Source organism: Channa argus, chromosome 7, assembly GCF_033026475.1.
Source record: "Channa argus isolate prfri chromosome 7, Channa argus male v1.0, whole genome shotgun sequence".
Classification (NCBI taxonomy): domain Eukaryota; kingdom Metazoa; phylum Chordata; class Actinopteri; order Anabantiformes; family Channidae; genus Channa; species Channa argus.
The window spans coordinates 5,082,755-5,109,560 of record NC_090203.1 but is presented as its reverse complement, the minus strand read 5'-3'; the positions used below and the strand labels follow the sequence as shown (position 1 = coordinate 5,109,560).

At 39.9% G+C, this 26,806-nt stretch overlaps 2 protein-coding genes and 1 non-coding gene across 8 annotated transcripts; 2 read left to right on the top strand and 1 right to left on the bottom strand.

The window, feature by feature from the left end:
* The first annotated feature begins 375 nt into the window (after positions 1-375).
* brd2b (bromodomain containing 2b) lies at positions 376-11,085 on the top strand. 6 transcript variants are annotated; one of them, XM_067510392.1, is made up of 13 exons: positions 395-525; positions 777-897; positions 2,937-3,225; positions 3,557-3,694; positions 4,534-4,678; positions 4,976-5,139; positions 5,379-5,891; positions 6,138-6,266; positions 6,372-6,617; positions 6,708-6,961; positions 7,139-7,455; positions 8,039-8,167; positions 9,410-11,085. In XM_067510392.1, the coding sequence occupies exons 3-13, from the start codon at positions 2,965-2,967 to the stop codon at positions 9,538-9,540; spliced, it is 2,427 nt and encodes an 808-aa protein (XP_067366493.1). In that variant the 5' UTR covers positions 395-525; positions 777-897; positions 2,937-2,964; the 3' UTR covers positions 9,541-11,085. The 6 variants fall into 6 exon arrangements, with proteins under 6 accessions (XP_067366492.1, XP_067366490.1, XP_067366489.1 ...); XM_067510391.1 differs by lacking the exon at positions 777-897 and having other exon boundaries at positions 376-525; positions 4,534-4,663; XM_067510389.1 differs by lacking the exon at positions 777-897 and having other exon boundaries at positions 376-525; positions 6,372-6,605.
* Positions 11,086-16,968: 5,883 nt separating this feature from the next.
* On the top strand, positions 16,969-20,280 carry LOC137131040 (vitelline membrane outer layer protein 1 homolog). Its single transcript, XM_067511818.1, has 4 exons — positions 16,969-17,237; positions 18,011-18,123; positions 18,954-19,260; positions 20,198-20,280. The coding sequence occupies exons 1-4, from the start codon at positions 17,028-17,030 to the stop codon at positions 20,198-20,200; spliced, it is 633 nt and encodes a 210-aa protein (XP_067367919.1). The 5' UTR covers positions 16,969-17,027; the 3' UTR covers positions 20,201-20,280.
* trnar-ucu (transfer RNA arginine (anticodon UCU)) lies at positions 19,929-20,020 on the bottom strand. The gene is given in 2 exon segments: positions 19,929-19,964; positions 19,984-20,020. It is a non-coding gene; the product is annotated as a tRNA-Arg (tRNA).
* Positions 20,281-26,806: the final 6,526 nt, after the last annotated feature.

Genomic DNA, 26,806 nt, shown 5'->3' with positions numbered 1-26,806 from the left:
TCTTAGGGACATAATGTCCATAAAAACAGGAACAGTTACTATGTGGTAATTGTAAGAGGTTTCACAAGGCAGAGAAGACCCGCACTAGCAACCCAGATCCTGCAGATAGACAGAAACCTTACTGAAAATCTCATTCCCTGCAGACAGAAAGACCGAAGTAAAACTGTGAGTGAATGATCTGCAGCTAAAATATAAAACCTGAATCAATTTAACCCAGTTGCAATTTACCCATGTCTAAAGAACAAGCTGTACCGACAAGGGAGTGATGGAGGCATTGGCTCTGCGTGACTGACAGCTGGTCATCTAATCAGGGCAGAACTGTCCCTCGCGTCACAGGAAGTACGTAACGCTGCCACGTGGTGGGTATATGTAGGGTCAAACGGAAGCGTTCGGGCGCCATTTCATTGCGGAGTTCTTCGGTGGCGATTCAGTGGTAGTGCAGCGTCAAGAGCGGTGGAAAATTGGTTCGTTGCAACACTCCGCCTTCAGCCCGATGGAAGCGGCCGTCAACCCGTCTCAGGATAGGTAATGTCCACAATTATTTGGATCAAACCTAGGAGAATTATTAGGCCCATTTTTGCAGTGCACCTAAAGGTGGAACAACATTAGCTAAATCTCATCATATTGCTAGGTTACTGTTATCGTTAGCCTCCCGATAACTACACCTTATGACCGATTTGCTGCTTGCTTAGCATGACTAGCTTAACGTGCACTAAATTGTAACGCTAGCTATATTTCCTGACGCAATACGTGACGCCCTTTCTCTTAACATTCAGCTTCACATGGGACCTGAAATAGGGAATGGTAATGACAGCTGCAGCCCCACCGCCTGGGTCAGCCGACTTTCCCCCCTGCCGGCTCTCTGTCATTCGGGCCATTCATTGCATAGACACCCAGGTAACGCCAATTAATTCCGCAGCTCAAGCGACTATCGCATATTAGAACGGCGTCCTTATACCGGACCCACGGTTTGTCTGTAAACATTATTTGCTAACAGAACTAAGCCGTTGTCTGTTATTTTGCCGTTAAACGTTAGTTTTCTAGAGTTGCTGCAGTCCGGCGACGCTAACGTTAGCTAGCACCGTGTTAGCTTCCGGCTGCACGACGTCGCTCCAGGACTGGAATCGGCTGATGGATTAATGTTGTGATCGTTTATAGCAAGCAGCGCCAGCAGGTAAATGCTTCATGTTTTTCGCGTTTTTTGACAGAAAACCGCCGCCCGTCATTCGTCTCTGTCATTGTGAGGCAGTGTTTACAAACAGTGAGGGCGGAGCTTCCAAACCACGCGATCACCAGCTGTTGGGTTGTGATCGAAGAGTCCTGCTTTTTCAAATTACGTTGCCGTGAACATGGTTCGTTCAGGTTGTGCACGTGTGCGCTGGTGCATTTATTAGAAACAGAAGTCAAATGCATGATGAAAATGCAAAACTTAAAAAAAGTGTATGGACTTACATTTTATTGACCATGATCTAGTTGTTAATAAGCTGTTGTGCACATGTAAACTATTTAAAGTTTGCACTGTGTGGTTTTTAAAAAGTCTTTTGCCAAAAGTCTTCCTGGCAATAATCTGCTCTGAACACTACAATCCCAATGATTTCAAGACAAACAAAGTATATTTGATTTTTCAAGCTAGTTGCTGAGTAAGTTTCTGATGATTTATTAATTGCTTTAAATGTTGCTCTGTAATTCAAAAGTAAAAACAAATGTAATACTTAATTTTTTTAAGTATAAGCAGTCATTCTTTAGAGACAAGCTTACAAGCTAACACAACTCATCTTTTCTCTGTGGTGAATTAGCATTTGATACTTCGTGACTCGTGATGTGTGTGTTTTTTTTTTTTTAGCACATCTTAAATTAGTTTTTTGTTGAACACATGATTAAAGCTTTTTAACTAAAATAAAAGTCACAAAACATTTAACTCACTTCAAATGTTATTTATGGTAATTTTATTACACTGAGTGATAGGCTAAATAATCAAAAAAGCTTAATTGCGCTTAAGTGGCCCATGTTTTTCTGATTCATGAGGCTGAGCTGTTCTTTGTATTTCTTGGTTTTCACCCGGTGAAGAAACACTTTGCCATGGTTTGTGTGTCAGTAGGGCAGGTGTTTGCCCTGAACTGTGGCATGAGATTTAACATTTAAATCTGGTTCATGCCTAAAGGGGGGGGGAAAGGGATGATGGTGGCTTCCTCGCTCTGGCTACATTGTTTGAAACATTTGGTGCCTCAAAGTAGCCTGAAAGACAGAAGATTGTCTAACTTGAGCTTTTTAAAATACATTAACTTCCCCTTTTTTTTACGTAAATCTACATTATGTACCTTTTTCTGATTATTATATATATTTTTTAAATAACTTGTATTGGAGAGTGGTGCTGTTGATCACTTTAGTTAAGTCAGATTTGCAGAACAGTACTAGCATCAGTGAATACTTTACTTCTAAAAGTGTATGTGTGGGGTTTGCCCTGCTAACCAGTCAGAATATTTAAGGAGATCTTCTTGATTAGTTTTTGTTACATTGCTATTTATTCCAAATATAGTCCAGGGGTAGATTTGAACTTTATATGGCCATGCTTATTAGCTTATGATTTTCTTTAAGCATGTTTGTAAAAGTATATACTTTTTGAAACAGTTTTTTTTTCTCTTTTTACATATTGCTTTTCACCTCTATGTGCTCTGACATTGGGGGTGCAGAGCCACAGATATGTTTTTTTAAGCATGTATTGACATTAGGAAATTCATATCAATTAGTGCTTGTATTCAAAGTTGTTGGCAACAGTAATTCAACAAATGAATCTTTTAAAATACCATTTTGTTTACTTGCAGGCATCTCTTTCCATCTCCTGCAAAGAAATGGTGTCAGGTCCTTCTTCTAACTCAAAAAAAGATTTCACATTATCTGATCTCCATCCTCTGGGCTTTCTCTGTCCCTTCCTTTAGCTCTCTGGTCGGGTTGTCCAGTGGTGGGATGGAGCAACATACCAGCTCTGGCAAACGTATTCGCAAGCCCTCTCTGCTTTATGAGGACTTTGAGAGCCCCTCTCTTCCGCACACGATGCCCCAAGGCCCCCCCGCACCACCACAGCCCCCAGTCAAAGATCCTAGCCGACCAGGCCGCATAACCAACCAGCTCCAGTATCTCCAGAAGACCCTTAAGAAGTTTCTTTGGAGGCATCACTTTGCCTGGCCGTTCCATGAGCCTGTGGATGCCTACAGGCTCAACCTACCTGTAGGTTAAATGCTGCAGCTTAAAGAGACAGACTTTTATTTAAGTTTTATTTATTTTGTTTAACCTATAGTATCAAGGCTCAGGTGTTGATAAAGAAAGATCCTTTGTTGGATGTTTTTAACTAAAAAAAAATTTAAATTTAAATAGGTAAAATTCAATTTACCTAGTTGATGGTGTTCTAGAATCTTGCTTGTCAGTTTTTTCCTTTTGAAAACAAAAAATACAAACATGTTATCCTTCTGATTGATGTTAAATGTGAATTTAATACAATAACATGGTATGAGTAAAAAAATTAATTTCTACAGTTGTCTTTCCATCTGCCTTTTTTTAGGATTACCATAAAATTATTAAACAACCTATGGACATGGGGACCATCAAAAAGCGTCTAGAGAACAACTTCTATCGCAGCGCAAGTGAGTGCATACAGGACTTCAACACAATGTTCACCAACTGCTACATCTATAACAAGGTAGGTTCAGCAGTAAAAACAGATCTTAAGCCACACTTTGTTTGTATTGTTTTTATTGAATCCTTCCCTAACAAATTTCCAATTCTAATGAAACTCTCTTGATTACATTCAATATCAGTTTCAGTTTAGTCACAGTAATGATAACACTGGGTTTACCTTAAATATGTTTGTTGAAGGTTTACTTTTCACCCACACAGCACAGCTTGCCAGTAAACTCATTTAGGGGCAAAACGGTGGCATTTAAACTCAAAGCTGTCACAAAAAGATTTGGGCCCATGTGCAGACACAGGAGTTTTGACATTGTGAGAAATTGCAGTTTCCTCTATTTGTCTTAAGATTTGGTTCATCTGATACTTTGCAAACATAAACTTGTCTGGGATGCTGTGCTATCTGATGTAATACCAGGACATGTGCTGACTTGCACTTACTTTACCTCTTTGGCAATAATAACTAAAAAAATGTAAAGTGTACTGTAGTTGAATTGTCTTTTTATGATTTTTATGTAAGTAGTTGCTTTAAAAAGTGTGTTTACTAACTAACTATGTAATCTCTTGACTTTTTTACAAATTTTCTTGCATAAACTAAAATAATGTAGACTTTTTTTCTCCCCCCTTCATTTGGCACATATTTAATGAACTAATACTTGGTAGATAAATAAATACAAATAAATAAAATAAATATAATAACCAATCTGAACTCTAGTCATTTCTAAATTTAAATTGAAATGTGCCCTAATATCAGCATCTTTCTTTAAAATAATGGGTACTTATGGGTGCTGTATCTTTTATGAACATCTTTAATATAAATGTGTTGATTTAATTTTATTTGTTTTTGGTTAGCCAACGGATGACATTGTGCTGATGGCCCAGTCCCTAGAGAAGACCTTTCTCCAGAAGGTGGCCCAAATGCCACAGGAGGAAGTTGAGCTTCCTCCTCCAGCTCCTCGAAACAAGAACAGCAGGGGAAGAGGTCGGAAATCCAGCAGTGAGTTAGTGACAAAATCTTAGAGTTTGAATGAAAGTAGTTTGTACTGTTTGTATAGTATCATAATTACTAGAATCTCATTTGTTATGAATGTTAAAAATTGCATTTCAATATCTTTTATTAATTTATTTTGAAATGGATTCTTAATATCTTCCTCTTGCAGAATAGTACCATGTAAAAGTAGCTCACAGTGGTAGCCACGTAAAAAGCTGTGCACGTTTCCAGTAAAAACGTCTCCAGTTAGCATTGGCCATTGTGTATCGGGGTTAGATTTCTAAAGGTAAACGTCTCTTTCAGCATCAAGGGCTCAGCAGGTGCCAGCAGTGTCACAGTCGGCCTATTCCCCTTCTTCCTCTGACACTGGGGACTCCATGCTGGCCAACTCCCCTCAGACCGTGCTGACCAAAAGCCTCCCTTCAGCCAATATCATAGGCCTGCCCCCTACACAGCCTACAACCAAGGTCTGCAATAATCTTTGGAAATTGAACAATAACTAAATTATGATATGCCATTATCCTTAGGCTAATGGTGTATGTGCATAACAAAACATGCCACTTACAGCAGTATCATAATTATGCATAAAATATCCCGCAAAATATTGGTTATATTCAGTGTTTTTGTATAAGACATAGCAATAATGACTGGAATGAAGGCAGCATGTTGGGATCATCGTGACTTCCGACCGTTTTTCTTCTTATAGAAGAAAGGTGTAAAACGTAAGGCAGACACTACCACCCCTTCCACCATGGGCTTGACTGTGGGTATGTCAGGTGTGGGCATGTCGGGTCCAACGCACGTGGTGGGCCTGGGAAAAGGAGGACATGGGGGACAAGTCCATGAAGCCTCCATGCACACACTTTCCTCAATGGGAGGCATGAGCTTAGATACTCCATCTGGAATGGGTTTGGTCAGGAGCCCTGGAGGCCCTGTTCTCCTTCAGCCCATGATGGCCAGCAGTGGGCGAAGAGTGGGCAGTGGACGCCCCATCAAACCTCCTAAAAAGGACTTGCCCGATTCTGTCCAGACTCAGCCCTCGCGGAAGGGCAAACTGAGCCCTCAGCTGAGGCACTGCAGTGGGCTGCTAAAGGACATGTTGTCAAAGAAACATGCTGCATATGCCTGGCCTTTCTACAAACCTGTGGACGCAGCTGCACTAGGACTTCATGACTATCATGATATCATCAAGTGTCCCATGGACCTCAGCACCATAAAGGTGACGTTTTATGTAGCTTTGATTCTCAGACAATCATGCTCCTGCTGTGCTACTAATTCCACAGAAAAGTAATGTTCTTTCAAATTTTTGTATTTTTGATATCGGTTATTTCATTTTAACATTTGCAGATATTATTGTTGGGCTGAAAATATTCAACATACAAGAAATAGGAAATGATGACAGTTGAGAAATTTCCAGAAAGTCTGTTCCAAACACTAATGTTGTACTTATCCAATTCATCGTCAGAGGAAGATGGACTGTCGCGAATACAGGGATGCTCAGCAGTTTGCTAGTGATGTCAGACTTATGTTCTCCAACTGCTACAAGTATAATCCCCCTGACCACGACGTTGTGGGTATGGCACGGAAGCTGCAGGTGAGCATATCTATGTAATTCTACATTCCAGCCTTTAAGATGCATTCAGACGGTGAGGAACAGCATCTTAACTCATTTTCTACATTTCTTACTTCGGTACAACAGGATGTGTTTGAGTTTCGTTTTGCCAAGATGCCTGACGAACCGCATATGGATCACACTACTATGTCCGTGACTGGCCACCCAACATCTTCCTCGTCATCTTCTTCCTCCTTCTCGTCCTCATCTTCCTCCACCTCTGAAAGTGAGCCCAGCAGTGAGAGTGAAGAGAGTGAAAGCAGCCCCAGCTCAGACAGCGAAGAAGAGCGAGCACATCGCTTGGCTGAGCTACAGGACCAGGTGTGCACACAAGTAAGACTTCAAGTACTTGTTATTTCCTTTTTATTTTGTTGTTGGGGGGCAGTTTTTGGTGACCGTTTTTTAAATGGGCTTTTCTCACAGCTCCGAGCTGTACATGAGCAGCTGGCTGCCCTCTCTCAAGGTCCCATCGTCAAGCCCAAGAAAAAGAAAGAGAAGAAGGACAAAAAAGAGAAGAAGAAAAAGAAGAAGCTAGAAAAGAGAAGTCGGGGTAGCAGAAGCAGAGCTGGTTCTGAAGAATGGAAGATGCCTGGCAAGATGCTGAAGAGCAAATCTGCCAGAGCAGGTGGCTCCCAGCCAAAGAAGGGCCAGGGGAAGAAGAGTCTCAAGAACAGCAAGTTAGTAGTAAATTATTTACACATCACACCAGTTACCATGACCATCTCATCTTTCATCAGTTTGGAGAGATTAAAAAAACAAACATTATCTTATCTCTGATTGCCAGTTAAGGATGTCAGGAAGCTGGTTATCTTCATTTTTATCCTGACACTGTCCCTTCTCCTTTGGATTTTTAGGACCACGAAGAAGCCGTTCTATCCACCAGTGGCCCCATCCATGCTGCCCCACTATGACTCAGAGGAAGAGGAGGACATTGTTCCCATGACATATGATGAAAAGCGTCAGCTTAGTCTCGACATCAACAAGTTGCCAGGCGAGAAGCTGGGTCGTGTGGTCCACATCATCCAGTCCAGGGAGCCATCACTGAGGGACACCAACCCGGAGGAGATTGAAATTGACTTTGAGACACTCAAGCCATCCACCCTGAAAGAGCTGGAACGCTACGTCATGACCTGTCTGAGGAAGAAGCCTCGTAAGCCTTATGGCGAGCAAGGTAGATCAAATGTCCACCATTGTGGTTTTAAATAGAGCTGGGAAATTAATCAAATGTTTATTGCAATTATGATTTTAGCTCTTGAACACACTTCGTTGCTTAAATGTATAAATAATACAATCAACATTTCTGTTTGCTCTCCATCTGACCTGCTGCTTTCACACTAGCTGTTTGCGGCTTTCTTTAAGCCATCAAGTGTTTTTCCTTAAATATGCCCCTCGATTGAGGAAAACATTTTCAGTATCAGATTTGAAGAATTTTATCCACATGTAGGCACAGTCAGTTTTTCTTAACCTGAACATCCCAGCTGTATTCCAACATTTATTTAGCGATGCTCCTTGCTGCTTTGCTAACAACTTATTTGAAGACTTAGGTCTTGTGTGCTTTTTGTTAGAAATAATGATTTTTTTAAAAGGCCTAAAACAAATCTGCCAGAGGCATTAGCATATGTCATCTGCTAATGCCAGTCAACAAGTTGAATATTAACTTGTACTGATACGTGTTCAATAAATATTTTTTGTTTGTCCACTAACAGATTAACGTTCTTGCATATTTTTTTTTTTTTTTTTTTTTTTACTTGCAGCAGCAAAGAAAGGCACTATTGGCAAATCTAAAGAGGAGCTGACTCTAGAGAAGAGGCGGGAGCTGGAGAGGAGGCTGCAAGATGTCAGTGGACAACTTAATTCTGTCAAAAAACCTACAAAACCTAAAGGTAAGTGCCCACAAAATCAGTTTACCGGGAAACCCTCACTGAGATCAGAGAGATCTTTTGCAGGCCAAAATAAAACTAATATTACATACAGATATAATCTCTCATAAATATTTAAATTGTGGTAAAGTTACCATAAAAGTGAATATGCAACCATAAAATATACTAAAGTAACCTTCAGTCAAAGTGAAATTAAAACCTTCTAGAAAGATCAGGAACATACAAAAAAAACTGACTGTAATTTTTGCCCATTTATTAGAAGCTTCCAAGTAAAGGGAACTGCATATGCAAAAGATTGTTTTAACTTCAAACACAATAAACAGACTGAGGATCTGTGAATTACTCTGTGAGAAGCTTAGTTATTTTGACATACAGAACCAACCTGAGCGTACATAATTATTTATAAAGAATCTCAGTTTGAACAACATCTTTTTTTTTTCTTTACTCATTGACCAAATATGTGGAATTTTAACTTTTAATATAGAAACATTCAAGTGTTAAAAGTAACTAATTTCAGAAAGTGAGTACCCGTGTACAAGAAATGGCACAATTCATGCAGTTTTCAACAGGAGGGTTGATGAGCATCAAACAGAGCAGAAGATGCAGTGAAATATTTATTTAGGAAGCCAACCATTGGAGTTATATCCACATCATTATCACTTTTGAACAGATGGCTTAGATGAAAACCAGGGGTCATTTTTGTGTATCACTCAAAATTTCTAAAAGGAGGATGCTTATTATTCACACTGCTCAGGCTCAAAGAATATATAGGCCATTTGTAATGAGAGAGTCTTTCTAACTTAAAAGAAGCAAGAGCGTGCAAAAACATTTGAACAGAACAATATTTTAAATGTAACTTATGATGCAAGGGTTTTATATTATAATGCAGAGTTCCAGCTACACAATGATCACTAATAGGAAAGTGAACAAATAATTGTGTGGGGGAGTTTGCTAAAGTTAAATCATCTAACAGACTGTATCCAATTCCAGTTATCATCTTGTTCTATTACATACAAGCTTCTGTTAAAGGATGCAGTGCATCACGGCTGGCAGAAGCCGACGGCAGGCAACCAACCACGACGCTGCGCAAAATACACACACATGCACACAGCATACATACATACATACTGAGAATAGATTGAGCTTTACTGAATACTAGTCTATACTTTAATGATTAAATTTTTTTTTTCTTGTGTATCCATAAAAACCCTTTTTATTTCTTGTTACTCGCTCTTCTCTCCTCAGTGGAGAAGCCCAGTGCTGTGGAGACTCACACCCAGCCCTCACGCCTCAGTGGCAGCAGCTCCAGCTCCGACTCATCTTCCTCCTCCTCTTCATCCTCCTCCTCGGACACCAGCGATTCAGACTCTGGTTGAGATCCGCAGCACTAGCTAAGAGAAGAAGCACTAATAACTCAGGGACTTGGGCTGGCCCAGAACACAACACACCCTGAAATAATAGTGGGTTAAGATATTAGACACCACAACAAATCCACATCACTCCAAGTGGACTCTTAAAATGTTTTGAATGTGGGGCTGAGGGATATGAAACAACATCTCCGTGGATAATTGTAGAACCCAAACACTAAATGCCTTGGTTTCTCCCTCCTCCCCTTTGTAAATACTTGTACAAATGTATGTTTCTTTTATAAAGAAGACTTTTATGGTGATCCCCAAAGAGGGAATCAGAGTAATAAAAGAGGCTGTGGAAAGATGGGCCTTACTCCAGATCTGCTTTGGCCGGCCCCACGCTGCATCCTCTGTGGTGAGGGAACGAAGAATGTTTTTGTTTTCTTTAGCCACATTTCTTCACGCGTTACTAGAATTTGATCCAGCAACGTTTTGGTGGTCACAAGCCTTGCTTCGTTGACATTAAGCCTTCTGCCACTTAACTTTAGATCACCCCCCTCAGACTCCGCCAGTGATTAGGAATTAGGATTGTTGGCAATGGTAAGATTATTTGGAGTCACCCCCCCCCCTGGTCACCGGTTTAAGAGCTGTTGAGCAGTACATAAAGCTAAACTATGGTATTGACCATATGCCCGTCAGTATGTAAAGCAAAATTGCTGTGTGCGTCAGTTGGACAATGAGCCTCATGCTGTTGTTTTAGAACCTGTTGTATATGAAAATGAGGTGGGTCTATACAGTATAGAAATGGCTTAACATACTGTAATTACAAGGTTTACTGTTAAGAGACCTAATCATTCAGTTTGTATTGATTTTCTATGGGTCTACTGTGATAAAAGCCCACTGGCCATTTTAAAATTGACCAGTCTTATAAAAACTAGTTGAAGTACTGTCTGTCCTTAGTATTTCATCAACAGTACTGCTCTGATCTTCTCCCCTTTTCAGTTCATTGCATCAAACAGTAATTTAAGTATGCACTGGTTTCCTGCGAGCTAAACACAGGCTGCTGAATGTTATCCGATCATAATGCAGGTTTCTAATTTCCTCAATATCCTCAACATGTGAAGTACTTCATTACCATTTCTCAAAGAGTATCTGTAGCACTTGAAAACTCAGTTAAGGTTTCTAAGAAGAAATCTTTTGGCTGCTCTGCACTTACTAGAACAAATCGTCTGGACTGAATAAACTGCTACAAGTTTCCCATACAGAACCAAGGAAGCCCTGATAGTCCTCACATAGTGGAAGCTCCTGTTGACTGCAGTGAAAGAAGATATGCTTGTATATACTTAAACTGTATTTGCTGTTGCACAAATTATTGTATTTCTGCTGTTCGGTCTAAGTTTTCTTCCTTCTTTTTTTTTGTTTATTTTTATTTTTAACATGCTGTTATTTCCCATGACAATTGACAGTCTTTGTTTCCTGAGGAGTGTTGCTGCCTCTGGCCAAGTAGGTTGCTGCCTCTCAGAAACATACCTTTCATCTGACTGCTGCTCATTAAAATGTTCTGTACAAGGAGTGTGAGTTATGTCTTTCTGTTTGGGATCAGTGCTTGTGATATTTGCAGTTGATCTTTCACCTTTTTGTGTTTTCCATCACCTTATCCATTAGGATTGGTCAAAAGACTAATTTATGGACCAAATTAAATGTTGTCCTTAATGACATGGTACTGATTGGAGGAATAATTGCAGATTTATTGTTTGCAAAAAAAAAAAAAAGAGTCCCAGAATAGTAAAATATGTTGGGGCATTTTATAGTTTTCAAACACCAAGGAAACACTGTACACTAGGAATTTTCTATTGTTTGCTAGGTGGCAGCAGTTAGTCATTCTGAAACCCAAATGGCCTGTTCTTCAGTGTATTTAAGAGGAATTTGCAAGCATTAGTGGTTTAAAGGAAACCTTTTAGGAATATAAATCTAAAGCTAGTCCGTGAAACCTTTGTGAGCCTGAAATGCAACGTGGTGGTTAAGTGGTTACATAAAGTAAACTTCTATAAATTTCTGAAACTTGCAAAAGGACAAAAGCCAAAAATGTTTACAACTAGAGGTTTAATCTTTAAAACTGTGCTACATTCCATGTTAGTACTTGCAGTACCTGCACTTAGTTACGTGCCCTCACTGCTTTTCGCTGAAGATCAAGATATAGATCAGTACGTCAGAAGATCCTTGTCTGAAGATCTGACGCTGCAAGGAAAACCTAATGAAATGACAACATCCCACAAAGCATGAGGAAACAGCCAAACATCATGCTGTCTGTTACATCTTTCTAAAGCTCCAAGTAGGTTGCAACTTACTGTACTTCAAGAAAAGAGAAGTCAACTTACCATAGTGTAATGAGAGCATCAATAAGCAGTGCCATTGTAATACCAATGAAACCCAATGTAATAAAATGAGTGTTCTGGTGTGTTTTGTTTAGAGAAGAAAAGGCACCAGAGGAGTCACTGTGAGCTGCATTTAACCTCTCTGGGTGCGTAATCATGGAGGTTAAGGCGTCTGCCACTGTTTCCTGTGCAGCTCCACACTGGGGAGTTTCATTCTTTCATCTTTTCACATCTGTTATCTAATGCTTTTATTCAACACGCTTAGGTCGGAATAGCCCTAACAACCCTGACAAAGGCCTTTTGTTTTGCTGCTAAACCACCAGGACTCTGATGGTTCAAATCTAATTCTCATCAAGGAATATCCAGGATATTTACATGAGCAGTAATTGTACAATTGTAATTGTAAAATGTCGCCTTCAGACAGATTAACTGAAAAATATAAAGAGTAGTGTCACCTATTCAAATACCTATGTCAGTAAAACTAGTATGCTGTCTATCTCTGTGTGTGTGTGTGTACTGTGTTTTCCACAGAAGTTTAAGTAGACAGAAACCGTCAGCAGTGTGTGAGTAATGTGATGCTGTGGCTGATCATCATTATAGCAAACAAATCCTCCCAGGTGTGACACGCATCAACACAAACGCCTGGATTTGGATATCAGATGAGTGATTGCCTTTATCTGTTTGTTTTTTTTGCACTTGTGCTTTTCCTGTAGGACTCAGATTCCATTTGGCTTGTTTGCAATTAGATTTTTTTCATTATACCTGCAAAGTCTGTGTGTGTGTGTGTGTGTGTGTTTTAATTTCTGCAGCAAAAATGAATCTAAACGTGAGCCAAAATCCACCACTTTGCTTTTTGGCAGAGACTCCAGTGAGAAGATTGATACCTGTACAGTAAATCAAAAGGTACAGCAGTTATTTTTGCTTAGTACAAAGTCCACAGCGAGCCAGACACCTTTAGGCCTCTGCTACCAACAGCCTCTGTTCTGTGTTGGATGTATTTGGCTCAGGCCTGAATCTAATTTTTTTAAACAGTGATGGATGGGACAGCTGCCACATTATATTACATGTGTAGCCTCTGGGGGATGAAGTTTAGATCTCAAACACTGAAACTCCAAAATACCTCATCTTTGATTTTGACAACTGCAGTATTTATTGAATATTGTCACAAATGTACTGCAGCAGAAGTCAAATTCCAGAGTAAAGAGAACAAATTCTGACACATTCTGGCACATTAGTTTTACACAAGTGGCATTGTACTGGCCACTTCTGTGTTTTGCTCGTTTACATCTCATTGTGCCGCTAAGATGAATTTTGCACATGCACAACTTGGGATGTGGTTTAATTTTGGGGTCTGAGAGCTTTTATGGTCATGTTTGAGGCCGTGGCCTTTTTGCAAGCAGCTCAGCGAAGTATGTGTAGTGATTAGTATTTCTTTATTTCAGGAGTACTGCATACTGTTGTATGCAAACGAATTGAGACTTTTAAGGGATTGAATTGGTGTCCACTGAACTCACGGGATAAGCCGAAAGGAACATCACGTCGTGCGTTTCTGACTTATTTGCTGTTGCCCGGTGTCGTGTTTAAAAAATAAACACTGTGTGATATTTTAAAAATGACAAAACCATCATGTTCCTTTTATAAAAGAAAAGTTGCATTCATAAAAAATACATCTCATCTTTGCTGCAGTTCAAAAACAAATATACCTTTTGCTGGTAAAGCCTTTCTTGATCCCATATGACATTGAAAAACTTGACAGCAGGAATTGTCTGACAAATGATAACGTGCCAAACATGGTTTAGTGTTCACTAAATGGATAGAAGTTCTTGGCAACAACTGCACATTTTGAAATGGTGCTTCTTCTAACAATCGAAAACTAAATAAAACAAAAGGGCAATAAAACATATTGCATCACAACTCTGTACTAAATGATCCTCTTTTGCTGTTTCAGGTGACATGTATTTCAGATGATATATGACCCCATATAGATGTGTGGTCTTCTCTGTGAAGAACATGTTTGACCACAAGCTTAACAACATGTTCATCTCTTGGGTTGAGAAGTGTGTTGGTTTTAAAGATTATGGCAGTCATTGTTAACCCGGGCTCTTGGGGATCCGGCATGGAGTCGGATTCGGTGTGGAAGTCATGGTTTGCATGTTTAGTTAACGTAGCAGTGCCACTTCATTGGCTTAATTGGAAAAAGGAAACATCTTTCTCTCCTCATTCTTTAATTAAATGGCTTAAAGAAAACAGTTTGGCCCTGTTTTCTACAATCCAGTGCCTCCAAAGGACCGTCAGACCTACGCCAGCTGACTATGGGGAGTGGACATTAAGCTTCCCTCTTGTATATAATGTACTAGAGCTTTCAAAAGAATTCACTTTGCATTGACTTGCACGCTACTTAGAAGTCCAAAGCTCATACTACAATGACTCTAATATGAACATGAACGCAGCATAATGATGGTGATGTCGAGGCAAATTATTCATGAAGTCACATTCCCTTCGGCCTCAGACATTCTCGCTCCTCCCAGGACCTGACATTTGTATGGTAAACATTAGTAGGCAGAGATAAGGTCAGGGACAGGTTAAGCATCCCTAAATGCTTTTGGAATCTAACACTAACTGCATCTGAATGGAAATTTCGAAACCTCCCGCACTCTGTGCCTCAGCAACAGTTGCCCCCGGTGTGTATGTTTCAGCATCTCCTGGCCTGTAAATTTTTTTTAGTGGGGTGGTCAGACTGGGGCACAGGCTCAGAATAGGGTGGCACATTTGGAAAAGGTTTTTAACTCAAACTTTATATTAATAGGCTAATAGTGTGGTGTTTTTCAGTGTCACAACTGTCACATATATAACATATCCACCATTTTAACTCCAAATACTCATTCATAACTAATAATAAACAAGGTGGGCGGCTGTAGCTCAGTTGGTAAGACAGTTGTCCATGGACCACCGAGTCAGTGGTTCGATCCCCGCTCCCAGCTACATGTCGAAGTGTCCTTGGGCAAGACACTGAACCCCAAGTTGCTCCCGGTGGGTCATGGCAGCCACCGCCATCGGTGTGTGAATGGGAATCAACTTGTAAAGCGCTTTGGATAAAAGTGCTATATAAGCAACCTTTTACCATTTTACCAAATTGGAGTTAAAACTGCTAGTGCTAATGTGACAAAATATATGAAACAACTTTAACGACTACTTATGATAACAACGACTTAATGACTCTACTTATGATGCTTCAGATTTGCTTAGTTGTCCTTGTGCTGAATGTTCTACAGCAACTAACTACGACCTTGTGATACCGGCAGGGGGTGGAACCTGACCACTGCCACCCCAGGCAACACCTCTGGCCCTGCCCTTAATCTGCTCTGTCCCTGAACCCAAACATCTACTCCCAGAATTATTACATACTGGATATTTTAAAAGCAGCATTCCCACAAATCATAGTGGGAAGAGTCGGAATTGTCCAGCATCATGTGAGAGAAAGGCTCTTTCTTTTTGAACATTTCCAAAAATCAAAACCTTCAAAAGCTTAATTAGATGTTAAACTTCCTTGCATATTTAAAAGAATATTTAACTAACAAGAATATTTAAAAGAAAACTTATCTTGCAGTTTCCATTTGACAGTAAACATGCAACATTTTGACGTAGACAGTGGTTGATTTTGTGTTATGTTTAAACTCTGGATGACTAGATTGATGATAGCTGTTCAGATTTTGTGCTGCTCTGACTACATACAAATGTAATGAATATGGTGGAGTCTTCTTTACTCTATGACAGTTTTCCTAAAAAAGAGGCATTAAAACATCTCAGTATATTGCATTGCTTTTAGTATCATATACACAGCACAATATCTTCAGTCATAACCCCTGTATCCTGATACATATTGTATTCCCAGATTCTTGCCAATAGACAGCTCCACCCTCTGCCCATGTGTGTGCAATGTAGAATTATCAGTTTTAATTTACTATAATGGAAAAGGAAACTACTCAAGTGCCCGTCTTAGCATACAAAAGGTCGACGCCGATGGAACAAATTCTTTACAGAAGATTCCATTATAAGCAGTAGTTTGATGGACATTTATAGTTTACGCTGTGGATTTAGAAACAAAACTAAGGGATTATTTAAGCATTTGTGTCATGTTTCAGAATTTCACAACATTGTCTTTTCTTGTTTCAGTACCTGACCTACAGTGGGAGATAATGGCATCGTGGGAAGGTTACATGCTGTTCCTTAACTGAGGAACAGCCTCCCCAACATGGCATTAGAAACTCCTCTTAAACGTGGACTAAAATTTAAATACTTACAATAATAGTGCCTGGTAATTATCAGCTGAATGGCAGCACTTAATTCCCCCCATGCAACCCACACACATAAGGAACATTTAACTTTCCATGTTGTGCCATCTTACGATAATCATGTTTTGAACATAAGATGAAAAACTATTGTCTATGTTTGTCAAAATGTTGACTCCCAGGATGAAAAAGCTTGGCAAGAGAGACATTTTTAATATGACTGAGATTCCAAGCACAGTGTGAAAATCCCACACATTTTCATGCAAGGAAAGGTGTGAAGCTGATGTGACCAGGTATTTTCCTTTAGCCTTTTTCAAAGTTTAAAGTAGAGCAACAAAAACCCTCGAGCAAAGAAAAGCTGAAAAGGAAAAACTGCAGATTGTCTTTATCATCCATGCTCAGTAGAACAGAAGCGAATTAAAGCCAAGTCGTAGCCTTCAAATATTTGTGTAACAACACGAATGACACTGTGTCCAAATGAATGTTTCAACGCAATGACGTTACCAGCGACGACTTTATCTTAGAACGAAGCTGTTATGATTAATTCGATTGGCGACTGTGAAGGTTGTGTTGCTGTTGTGGAAAACATCCGTGAAGGGAACCAAGAATTTTGTTCCCTCTGGTATAAGAAAGATGAACTGATGTATTACAGAGAGCCAGACTCTTTTTTTTTCCCCCAATGTCACCAGCTGTTTAATCCCATGCCCCTCTATCACTCTGTAAATGATTCATGCTGATACGAGGGGTCTATTTTGGAAACAGGAGGGAACCCTATAAAGGTTTTGAGTCCGAAGCCCTGGTACTTGTTAGTTGGCATTTCAGAGTGAAACGCTGACTCACTGCTGTCAACATGGCAAGTCTGTTCACCGCTGTGGTCGTGCTGGCTGTGATGTCCAGTGGGTTGTGTGAGGAGAAAAGCTTCCTGCAGCGAGCTGGTGTGGGTTTTAACGGCCGACAGTACAGATCGCTGCTGACTGTAAACAATGGAGAGGCGTTTGGAAACTGGACCTGGCCAGAGATGTGTCCTGACACGTTCTTTGCTGTGGGCTTCAGTATCCGGGTAAAAACACTGGCTTCATCGTGTATTGCAAATATGCTATTCAATATAAAACACAAATAAAATAAAAACAAAACAAAACATGTAATTTTAATTTGTCCATTTACTTTTCTTATTTTTACTTTCATAACTAATGAGATCAAGTCCAAGTCCTTCAAGTCCAAATCCATCATCTAGTGAAGCAAGAAATGCACACATCAGGCATATTTTAAAAAAGGGACTATTGAAAAGCAATGTTCAATTAAAAGTCTGACACATTTATTTATCAAGTGCTGCCAATGCAAACAATCACTATGGATGTATTCATTTTATCCAGAATACATTTCTCATTTGACCTTTTATTTTCGCAGCTAGACAAAGACTTTGTTCTCTGCAGAATTGCTTTAAGTATGATCAAAGCTAACGGCTTAATCGAATCAAATGGGTTGCAGTCGTTTCAGGGTTGTTTTGTGGCTATTTGCAGCGTGTTTCCTAATGCTGTGCCTGTGTTGTTAAATTGATGAAGCTGTTTTTTTTTTTAATTTGCTTGTGTTTTGTCTGTTTTCATGCGTTTTCTCAGTATGCAGTGCTATCAACTGAATTTTAACCACTATTCACAACAATTCTCAGAGATTGAATCAGAGATTCACAATAAAAAGATTACAGTCTCTTGTTCTACTTACTAGCCCTCATGATTCTGCACAGAGTAAAACACATCCACTAAACGATCACGAGATCAAAACCTGGTAAGACCAGAGCTCTTAGTGCTTTGTAGGAACTGTGTTGTGTTTCCTCAGGTGGAGCCCAACCAGTATGCGAGCGATGACACCGCCCTGAATGGGATCCGTCTCATCTGTGCCAAAGATGGGAACCGAAGGTTCCTGTACACTATTGAGTCCCACGCTGGCTAGTAAGTCGCCCACAGTGGTACCACTTTGAAATGAGCCTTTCTAAAAGTTATATATTTGCATTAATCGTAAACATGGACAGACTATTTTATACTATTTTTTTAGACTATTTTATATATTTTTTTTAGACTGTTTTTTTTATATATATATATAATTGATATATATTTATTTTTAAATTTATTTTTTATAATTTATTTATTTATTTTGTCCTTTCGGCTTATCCCATGAGTTCAGGGTCGCCACATGGATCAATATCTGCATGTGGATTTGCCCTTCCTGACGCAACCCTCCCTAATTTCTACCAGGCTTGGACCGGCACCGCACAGCTGGGGATGGGAAATGGACAGACTTACATTGACATTTGATAATGTTTTTTAATGTAATAAAACAAGTGCATGGTCAGGGACCACCTGCAATGCCTTCATAGATCACAAATGGGCCATGGACCACTAGTTGAAAACCCTTCATGTGTATTCAGGAGGGGGAAATCTTATGTCGGACATATCAATTACTTACACTGAAATGATTTTACTGCAGCTCAGATCTATCTTGTGAAAGAGATCCTGGATCTCAGTGGGACTTACCTGGCTGTGCCATAAAGGTTATAACTAAAAATCAGAAAACAAAAAGCAGAAGAAAGCTGCATACTGGCAGTTCCCCCGTGAGGTTCAGAGGGGAAATTAAAGCCCAGCTTCTGCCAGGACTGGAAATTACCTGTTCAGATGTTGAAATGTCTTGTATTGGCTCCAGTGTTTCCAAACCACATCTGGTTCTTTTCATCTTGTTTTGTTCCTCTTGACTCACTGGTGTTATTTGCGTCTCTCCTGCTCAGCTTTGGTGACTGGTCCCAGCCTCAGTACTGCCCCACTGGCGTGCTCAGCTCCTTCCAGATTCGCGTGGAGCCCCATCAGGGTTTTTTTGGTGACGACACAGCTGTCAATAACATCAAGTTCCGCTGCAGCAGTAACCCTGTGTTGGAGGCCCCTGGCATGGACTGGGGAGAGTATGGCCACTGGAGCCAGGAGTGTCACGGTGGTGGAATCTGTGGCATCGAGACCAAGGTGGAGGAATATCAGTACGGCCTGGATGACTCCAGCCTCAATGATGTGCGGTTCCATTGCTGTGCCAAGTCTCAGCAGGTAAGATGGAGAGTTAATATTTGGTTAAAAATGTCCATTCACAGAAAATATGGATGGTTTACATAGACTCTATGGCTTTAATTTTTGTTCATTTCAGTTGGTGAGAACATTGTAGCTTGTTTGCCAACTCTTATCCTAACCAAACCTACAGCAAGATTTCATTAAGAAAATCCAGGATTTTTGTCTTCTCTCAAGAAGCCAAACTTTTGGCTACAGACAGCCGTGGAAGAGGTATTCAGTCATTTAACAGATGCTTTTAATAAAGAGGGATATTGTTATTGAACATCATTTCCATAGACACTTTGACATGTGGACTGGAGGAGCTGGAATTGAACTCTGGAGCTTTCAAGGGCTTTATGTATAGTGTTTGCAATTAGGACCAAAACATTAGAAACACCTTGTCTTATACTTTAGTTTCAACCTAACTTTTTTTTTTTTTTGTCCTTTCGGACACCACAGCGGATCATTGTCCGCATGTTGATTTGGCAGTTTTTACAGCGGAAGTCCTTCCTGACACAACCCTCCCCAATTTCTACCTCTGGTCGGTTCAGTGTCTTGGCCAGAGACACTTCGACATATAGAGAGTGCCGCTACTGCTGCCTCTTTAATAATCATATCCAGTTGGGGTGGTCACTCACTGACATTGGTTGTGGGTAAAGCCTAAAGGTTGACTCTGGTGGGACTCGAACCCACAACCTTTGAATCACCTCTTCAGGGATTAACTAGAAGTCCATTGCGCTGTCCATTGCGCCACAGAGCCTCCTATCTTTGTTTTGACCTAACAAAATGAGAAATTGTAACCCTGAAAAAGTAGAATTCATGTATTGAATTGCATTAAATTGCACAGCTGGTCATAATGTTATGTCTGATTGGGGTTGATACACTGCATCATCAACTGCTGTTCATTTACTGTATGTATTTTGTTTTTTTTCTACAGTGATCATCAGGTGAGAAGCTTGATCCCCTGCATCTCCAGCCGCCTGAATTCAAAGATGACAATTAATAAAAGAGTCCCAGGAACTGCTGCTGTCATTGTATTGCTTCACCAGAACCTGAAATGTCTTGTGCAGTTTCAGTCTCTACCTTTTTAGAAATGTAAATATGTATTAAGATCAAGGTTTGTAGCAATAATCTGCTCAAGGGTTGGATCTAAAAGTTTTTAAAGTACTATTTTAATATCAGAACTGTCAAATACATGTCTACAATTTTTAACTGCGTATAATCATCATAAAAAAAGGGGAAGAAGTAAAAATCCATCCTTTGCAGTCTAGTCTAATCTAGTAAGTAAATAAGTAAATCATATTTATTTATATAACACCTTTCACAGGTAAAAGCACAAAGGGCTTTGCAAAATGTAAAAAAAGAGAAAATGTGGACAATAAAACTTCAAATCTAGATTAAACCACAACTACAAGAAAGATGCAACTATAAGAGCCCAGTCAGCTAAAAGCTAATCTGGAGAAAAGGGTCTTCGGTTACTTTTTAAAAGAATCAGCAGAATCGCCCACATGCAGAGACAGTGGCAGGGCGTCTGGGAGCCACTGACTGAGAACAAAGATCCCCAGAGTTTCAAAATGGCTTTTAGGGACCACAAGCAGATTTTGACCCGATGACCTGAATATTCTAGTTGAGCTATAAGGGGTCAACAGGTCAGAGATGTACTGAGGAGCTTGGCCTCGAAGGGCTCTATAAGTGAGCACCAGAATATTAAAATCAATTCTATATTTGATTGGTAACCAGTGAAGGGAATATTAAACCGGTGTGATCTGGTTCCTGTTAAATGCCTCGCTGCTGAGTTTTGAACAATCTGATAGCGATTTATAACACGTTTGTTAAGACAAGTTAAGGGTGAATTACAATAGTCCAAAGGAGACAAGATAAAAGCATGTATGATTATCCGTAAATCTTCAATGGACAACATTTTCCTCATTTGAGAAATATTGCGTAGATGATAAAACCTGGTATAGGTGTGCGAAGAAGGACAAATAGTGTCCCTGATGTCCTGCACTTTACTGACAGTCAGCCTGTGGACATGAGTATACTATATGCACTTGGGACAATATTTTTAGTCGTATCAAACAAGACTTTAGGATTGTATGTACTGCTTTTATTGCAGCTGCAGCAAAGTTTGCATTTGGTAGAAACAGAGGTGTGTTGAAGTCAGTGTCTGTATTATGGAAGCAAAATTTGAAATTATGGTTCCATAATTATGTTACCTATGGTGACCTGCTAAAACTGATCACTGGCTTTCATACCATTGTCTTTTCAGGCTTCAGGTTTGACTTTGACAATTGCCATTAAAGGTATAAAAGTGACCCCCTCAGCTTTCCTCAAAACTCCCCAAATCCTTCAGTCCACTAAATTAAAATCCTTCTCACTTGACCTACATTGGGAGATAATGGCATCGTGGGAAGGTTACATGCTGTTGTTTAAATATGGAACTGCCCCACTGACATGGCACTAGATACTCCTCCTAAACTTTAAATACATAAAGTAACAGTGCCTGGTCGTGGTCTGCTGAACTGTAGCTCCAATTTCTCCCAACATGCCGTAACCCACACCCACATGTTGTGGCATCTAACCATACAATTTTGAAATGAAGGTGTAAAATATTTACTCTTATGTATGTATGTTTCCGTGTATTAGGATAAAAGTAGAAGGGAAGAAACGAGCAAAAACAGTTGGAGTAAAAGTTGAATTCACAAAAACTAAAAAGTTAACAAGCAAGAAGCTGACATTAAAAGAGCAGACAATGAATGAGAATTTTACACCGGAGTGTTTGACAAATGCATCCAAAGCTGAAAATAATAGAACAAAACATAAATACAGAAGAAACAAAAAACTGAACAGTTGATATAAAAAAGGACTAATGGAAAGACAGACAAAAGAGAAGTTGAAATTAAGGAAGGGAAGGATGGAAGAACAAAGCTAATTAGTACGTGAGGAAGGAAATAAATAATAAGAGAAGAGTTTAGCCTTACAGTCTGTATCGTACAGAGGAACAAGTGTACACATTGTTTTAGTTTTAAACACACACACACACAATTATATTATGTAGAGATATATCTACTAGTACATATTATGACTAAAATCAGCAGAACATACAGTACACTATAAAATATTACATTATAATTATGCCCTTAAGATAACCACTGCATTGACAGATGGGAAATGAAAAATTTTTTCCCAAAACCTAAACCTATGAATTAGAGTTTATCTTAAAATATTTGTATATTTTGTTGTTAAGACAAGATTGTTTAAAGCTTTTAACAAAAACTTAGGAAAAAAAAATTATATATTTGACATTTGAAAAAATTGCTATGTTGCATAAAGAGAAAAACACTCAAGAAATGTTTTATGAGTGAATCTAAATAGTAATAACAAATAATACATTTCAATGTCAAAGTACCAGAAAATACATAAAAAATGAATTTGCAATTAGACTTATTTTTAACAATTGCATAATTGACATTTTCACCATGACCATGGCTCTGCTGTTGATGGATAGGCCAACTGTGGCAACATGATGTAGGCAGTAATTATTTAATGTTCTGCTTTGATGAATAAAAAGGAGGTTTGTGAATACTTTCTGATGTGCATCTGTCTTAACAGCTATTTACAATACATACAGTAGCTGCCATAACCCTGAGCCATGCCCACCCCGAATAAATGCACACGCCAAAACATGCCAAATGTCTATCTGGAAAAAATATAATATAACAGTATTTCTTCATATTAGCTTTAAAGCTCATCCGTCTTCTTTAAGAAGTGTTAGCAAAGAAAATACACGGTATATAGCATTGTTGTAACTGGAGACACTGTTCTGCTCACGAAATGTAAAAGGCGTCCAGCAGCATGTTCCTCTGGGTGATGGCAGAAGAAATATGCAACAATGAATACAATATGTAACATGAAGTGAGAGTTATTTTATATCTTGGGGCAATTCCAAAAGCAGGTTTCCGAAGTCGTTTGATTATTCACTCAGTTCCCTTTTAAAGCAAATTTTTTTAAAAAAAACATCAACAATATATGGATCAGAGGTGGAACAAAATGTGGAACAAAACATAAAGTTAAAGATACTGATTTTTGAAAGCTGTTTTTATGTTGTCAGTGGTGAATAAAAAAAAATACTTTTCATTCAGTATGTTTGAAAAACACCAACACAGTACACAGCAAATTAAATTAAATTGCGTCTCTCAGGGGTGGTCCGCTGATCAGCGAGAGGGCTTAGAAAATGCCTTTCGGGAGTGGTCCCCTGATCGGAGAAAAGTTCGCCAATCAAGGGGGACTGGATTGTAAGCTAACCGCATCACGGTGCTATCGAACATACAACTGTGTATAACTACTGTGACTCCCAGGATGCAAAAGTTTGGCAAGAGAGACGTTTGTTCAATATGACCAAGAATCCAAACACAGTGTGAAAATCACACACTTTTTAAAGTTGAAGGTAGAGAGACGAAACCCCCTGAAGCAATGAAGAGCTGAAAAGGATCCTCTGAAAATTGGCAGACAGTTTCCCAGATTTGTACGAAAGTCTTTATCCTCCATGCTCAGTAGAACAGAAGCAAATTAAAGCCAAGTCTTAAAGTCTTCAAACAGCTCTTTATGATGGATCTTCTTGTTGTGCTTCAAATGATGGTACTGAACTAGACTTTGTACATTTGCATGTACTGTTTTGTCAACAGTGCATTAAAAAATGCTTTTTAAATCTCCTATACTTGCAAATACTGAGGGAGAATTTGTCTTAATTTCATATTTGGTAAAAGATGAATTGATGCATTGCAGAGACCCTGTTTATATGAAAGTGAGTGTGAATGGTTGTCTGCCTGCACATGTCTCTCTGTGTTGGCCCTGAGGTTGACACGCGATCTGTTGCCCTATGATATCTGGGATATCTATAGCCCCTCTGCGACCCAAATCGAATAAGCGGTTACAGATAATGGATGGATATATTTGCAATAAATTTAATCATGGACAAAATGTTATTTAGCCTGATATAAAAAGGAAAAAAAATAGTTGTTTGCATGGTCAGGGATCACGAATGGGCCATGGACCACTAGCTGAAAACCCTCCATATGTATCCAGGAGGCGGAAATCTTATTCTGGTCATATCAATGACTCCACTTACACTGAAATGTTTTTACTGCAGCTCAGATCTATCTTGTGAAAAAGATCCTGGATCTCAGTGGGACTTACCTGGCTGTGCCATAAAGGTTATAACTAAAAATCAGAAAACAAAAAGCAGAAGAAAGCTGCATACTGGCAGTTCCCCCGTGAGGTTCAGAGGGGAAATTAAAGCCCAGCTTCTGCCAGGACTGGAAATTACCTGTTCAGATGTTGAAATGTCTTGTCTTGGCTCCAGTGTTTCCAAACCACATCTGGTTCTTTTCATCTTTTTTTGTTCCTCTTGACTCACTGGTGTTATTTGCTTTTCTCCTGTTCAGCTTTGGTGACTGGTCCCAGCCTCAGTACTGCCCCACTGGCGTGCTCAGCTCCTTCCAGATTCGCGTGGAGCCCCATCAGGGTTTGTTTGGTGACGACACAGCTGTCAATAACATCAAGTTCTGCTGCAGCAGTAACCCTGTGTTGGAGGCCCCTGGCATGGACTTAATATTTGGTTAAAAATGTCCATTCACAGAAAATATGGATGGTTTACATAGACTCTATGATCCCCTGCATCTCCTGCAGCCTGATCTCAAACATGACAATTAATAAAAGAGTTCTAATAACCGCTGCTGTCATTGTAATGCTTTGCCAGAACCTGAAGAGAGATTTGTGCAGTTTCAGTTCCTTCCTTTTTATAAATGCAAATATGTACGAAGATCAAGGTTTCCAGCAGTAAACTGACAGTTATTTGCCGAAACATCCAGCTCTCAAAGCAAAGTCAAGTGTCACTTTCAGCAGCAAAAACAAAAAGATTAGGGAGCGCTGCTTCTTTAAAGCTGCTTTTAATATCACGACCCCCCTAACTCACCTGTCATCAGCGCGAGTGCACCACGTTTTCACATCCTATGAACCAACGAGCTCTCAGCAAAGTCATAATAAGAGTGAGCAGGAAACGGAGCCGCTGACACAGGCATTTTTCAGCGATCCCCGCTGGAACTAAGGTAATTAAGAAATGACAAGAGAGCGCTGTTAATTAATTTACAGTTTAAGGCCTGACAAAGGTTGATAAGACACCGATTGGCACACACAGAGGTAATTGTGTTAATTAATCGGTGAGTAGTTAATCTGCTAATACCGAGAGTGAACGGAGGGTTGGGGCAAGGAAGTTTTGTTATCAAACCCTGCAGTAATGGTTTTTGGACGCTTTTGCAAGTCAAGGCGAAATGATTCTAGATACAGAGGGTCTCACTGTTATGGTAATGAATACACTCACACTGCCCTTATATCCAAGCTCAAAGTGTACTTCTTGGAGTTAGATGCTCAAATGCACGAGTTTTTCTGCTTGGAATATGGATATGCTAATATCATACCGGAGGAGGGCGGCGAGTGTGTGTGTGTGTGTGCGTGTGTGTGTGTGGGGGGGTGACCTCCTTGACCCTATAATGAGGGAGGTTTTTTTTTTTCTTGAGTTGTCATCATTATCATCGTGATCATTATGCAATACTATAATAATTACTGGTGCAATAAATAAATAATGATTATGAAATTATTAGGTTACTTATACTGCGCAGGCGCGGGCCGAGCCGCAGCCTGTTGCAGCTGCTCTCCTTTTCTTACAATGTATTCTTCTCCTTTTTTCCTATTTTCAGAGGAAAAAAGTAAAGTATCCAGTTTTACTGAAGGCTCTCTGACCATGCGGTCGGAGGAGTTTTTATCATTGTTTTTATCATCTTTATCTTTATTAACTTTTTCTCCTGCAAACTGTGACCAGCGCGCAACAGCTGGATGAAACTGGAGCCGCTCGTTTGTTTACAGTCGGGAACAGCTGATCGGGCTGCAGCGGACCGGCACCGGGGATTTAAACATCCAGGACGAAATAAGAAGGAAAACAGCAGAGCTGCTAAAAAGCGGAGGGGTGGAAAAGAAAACAGACGAAAGGGGAGATTCAAGCCGCATCTCCCATCTCTGATTATGGGCAACGTGGGGTCTTTGGGGAACAGGGGGGGCGAGTTGACTGAACTGGTGAGGAAGGAAAATATCTCAAGAGTGTAGCGTAATGTGTTTCACAGAGACATGGCGGCAGGACAGTATGTCCGACACATGCATCAGTACAGTGCACGCGTATCAGAGGAGAGAGGACAGAGGAAAAGAGGGGGCCTGGTCCTCTACATCAACGACAGGTGGTGTCAAACTGGTCACGATACTGTGAAAGAGTCTGTTGCCTGGACATTGAACTGTTGGCGGTGGGCCTCCGTCCTTACTAAATGCCCAGAGACTTCTCACACGCCATATTGATCGACGTCTAAATTCCTCCCTCTGGGGCATGTGACGTCATACACTCGGTCGCAGCCTGTGTCCATACCCGACATCCTGACGCCCTTTTTATGATCTCAGGTGACTTTAATCATGCAACTCTCTCCAAGACCCTCCCCACCTTCAC

Bases quoted from the DNA above. Each gene is read 5' to 3' on its own strand.
- brd2b (XM_067510387.1), top strand. From the start codon at position 494: ATGGAAGCGGCCGTCAACCCGTCTCAGGATAG. The intron at 3,226-3,556 runs GTAGGTTAAATG...GCCTTTTTTTAG, and splicing joins CCTACAGGCTCAACCTACCT to GATTACCATAAAATTATTAA. The intron at 5,892-6,137 runs GTGACGTTTTAT...ATTCATCGTCAG, and splicing joins TGGACCTCAGCACCATAAAG to AGGAAGATGGACTGTCGCGA.
- LOC137131040 (XM_067511818.1), top strand. From the start codon at position 17,028: ATGGCAAGTCTGTTCACCGCTGTGGTCGTGCTGGCTGTGATGTCCAGT. The intron at 17,238-18,010 runs GTAAAAACACTG...GTGTTTCCTCAG, and splicing joins CTGTGGGCTTCAGTATCCGG to GTGGAGCCCAACCAGTATGC. The intron at 18,124-18,953 runs GTAAGTCGCCCA...TCTCCTGCTCAG, and splicing joins ATTGAGTCCCACGCTGGCTA to CTTTGGTGACTGGTCCCAGC.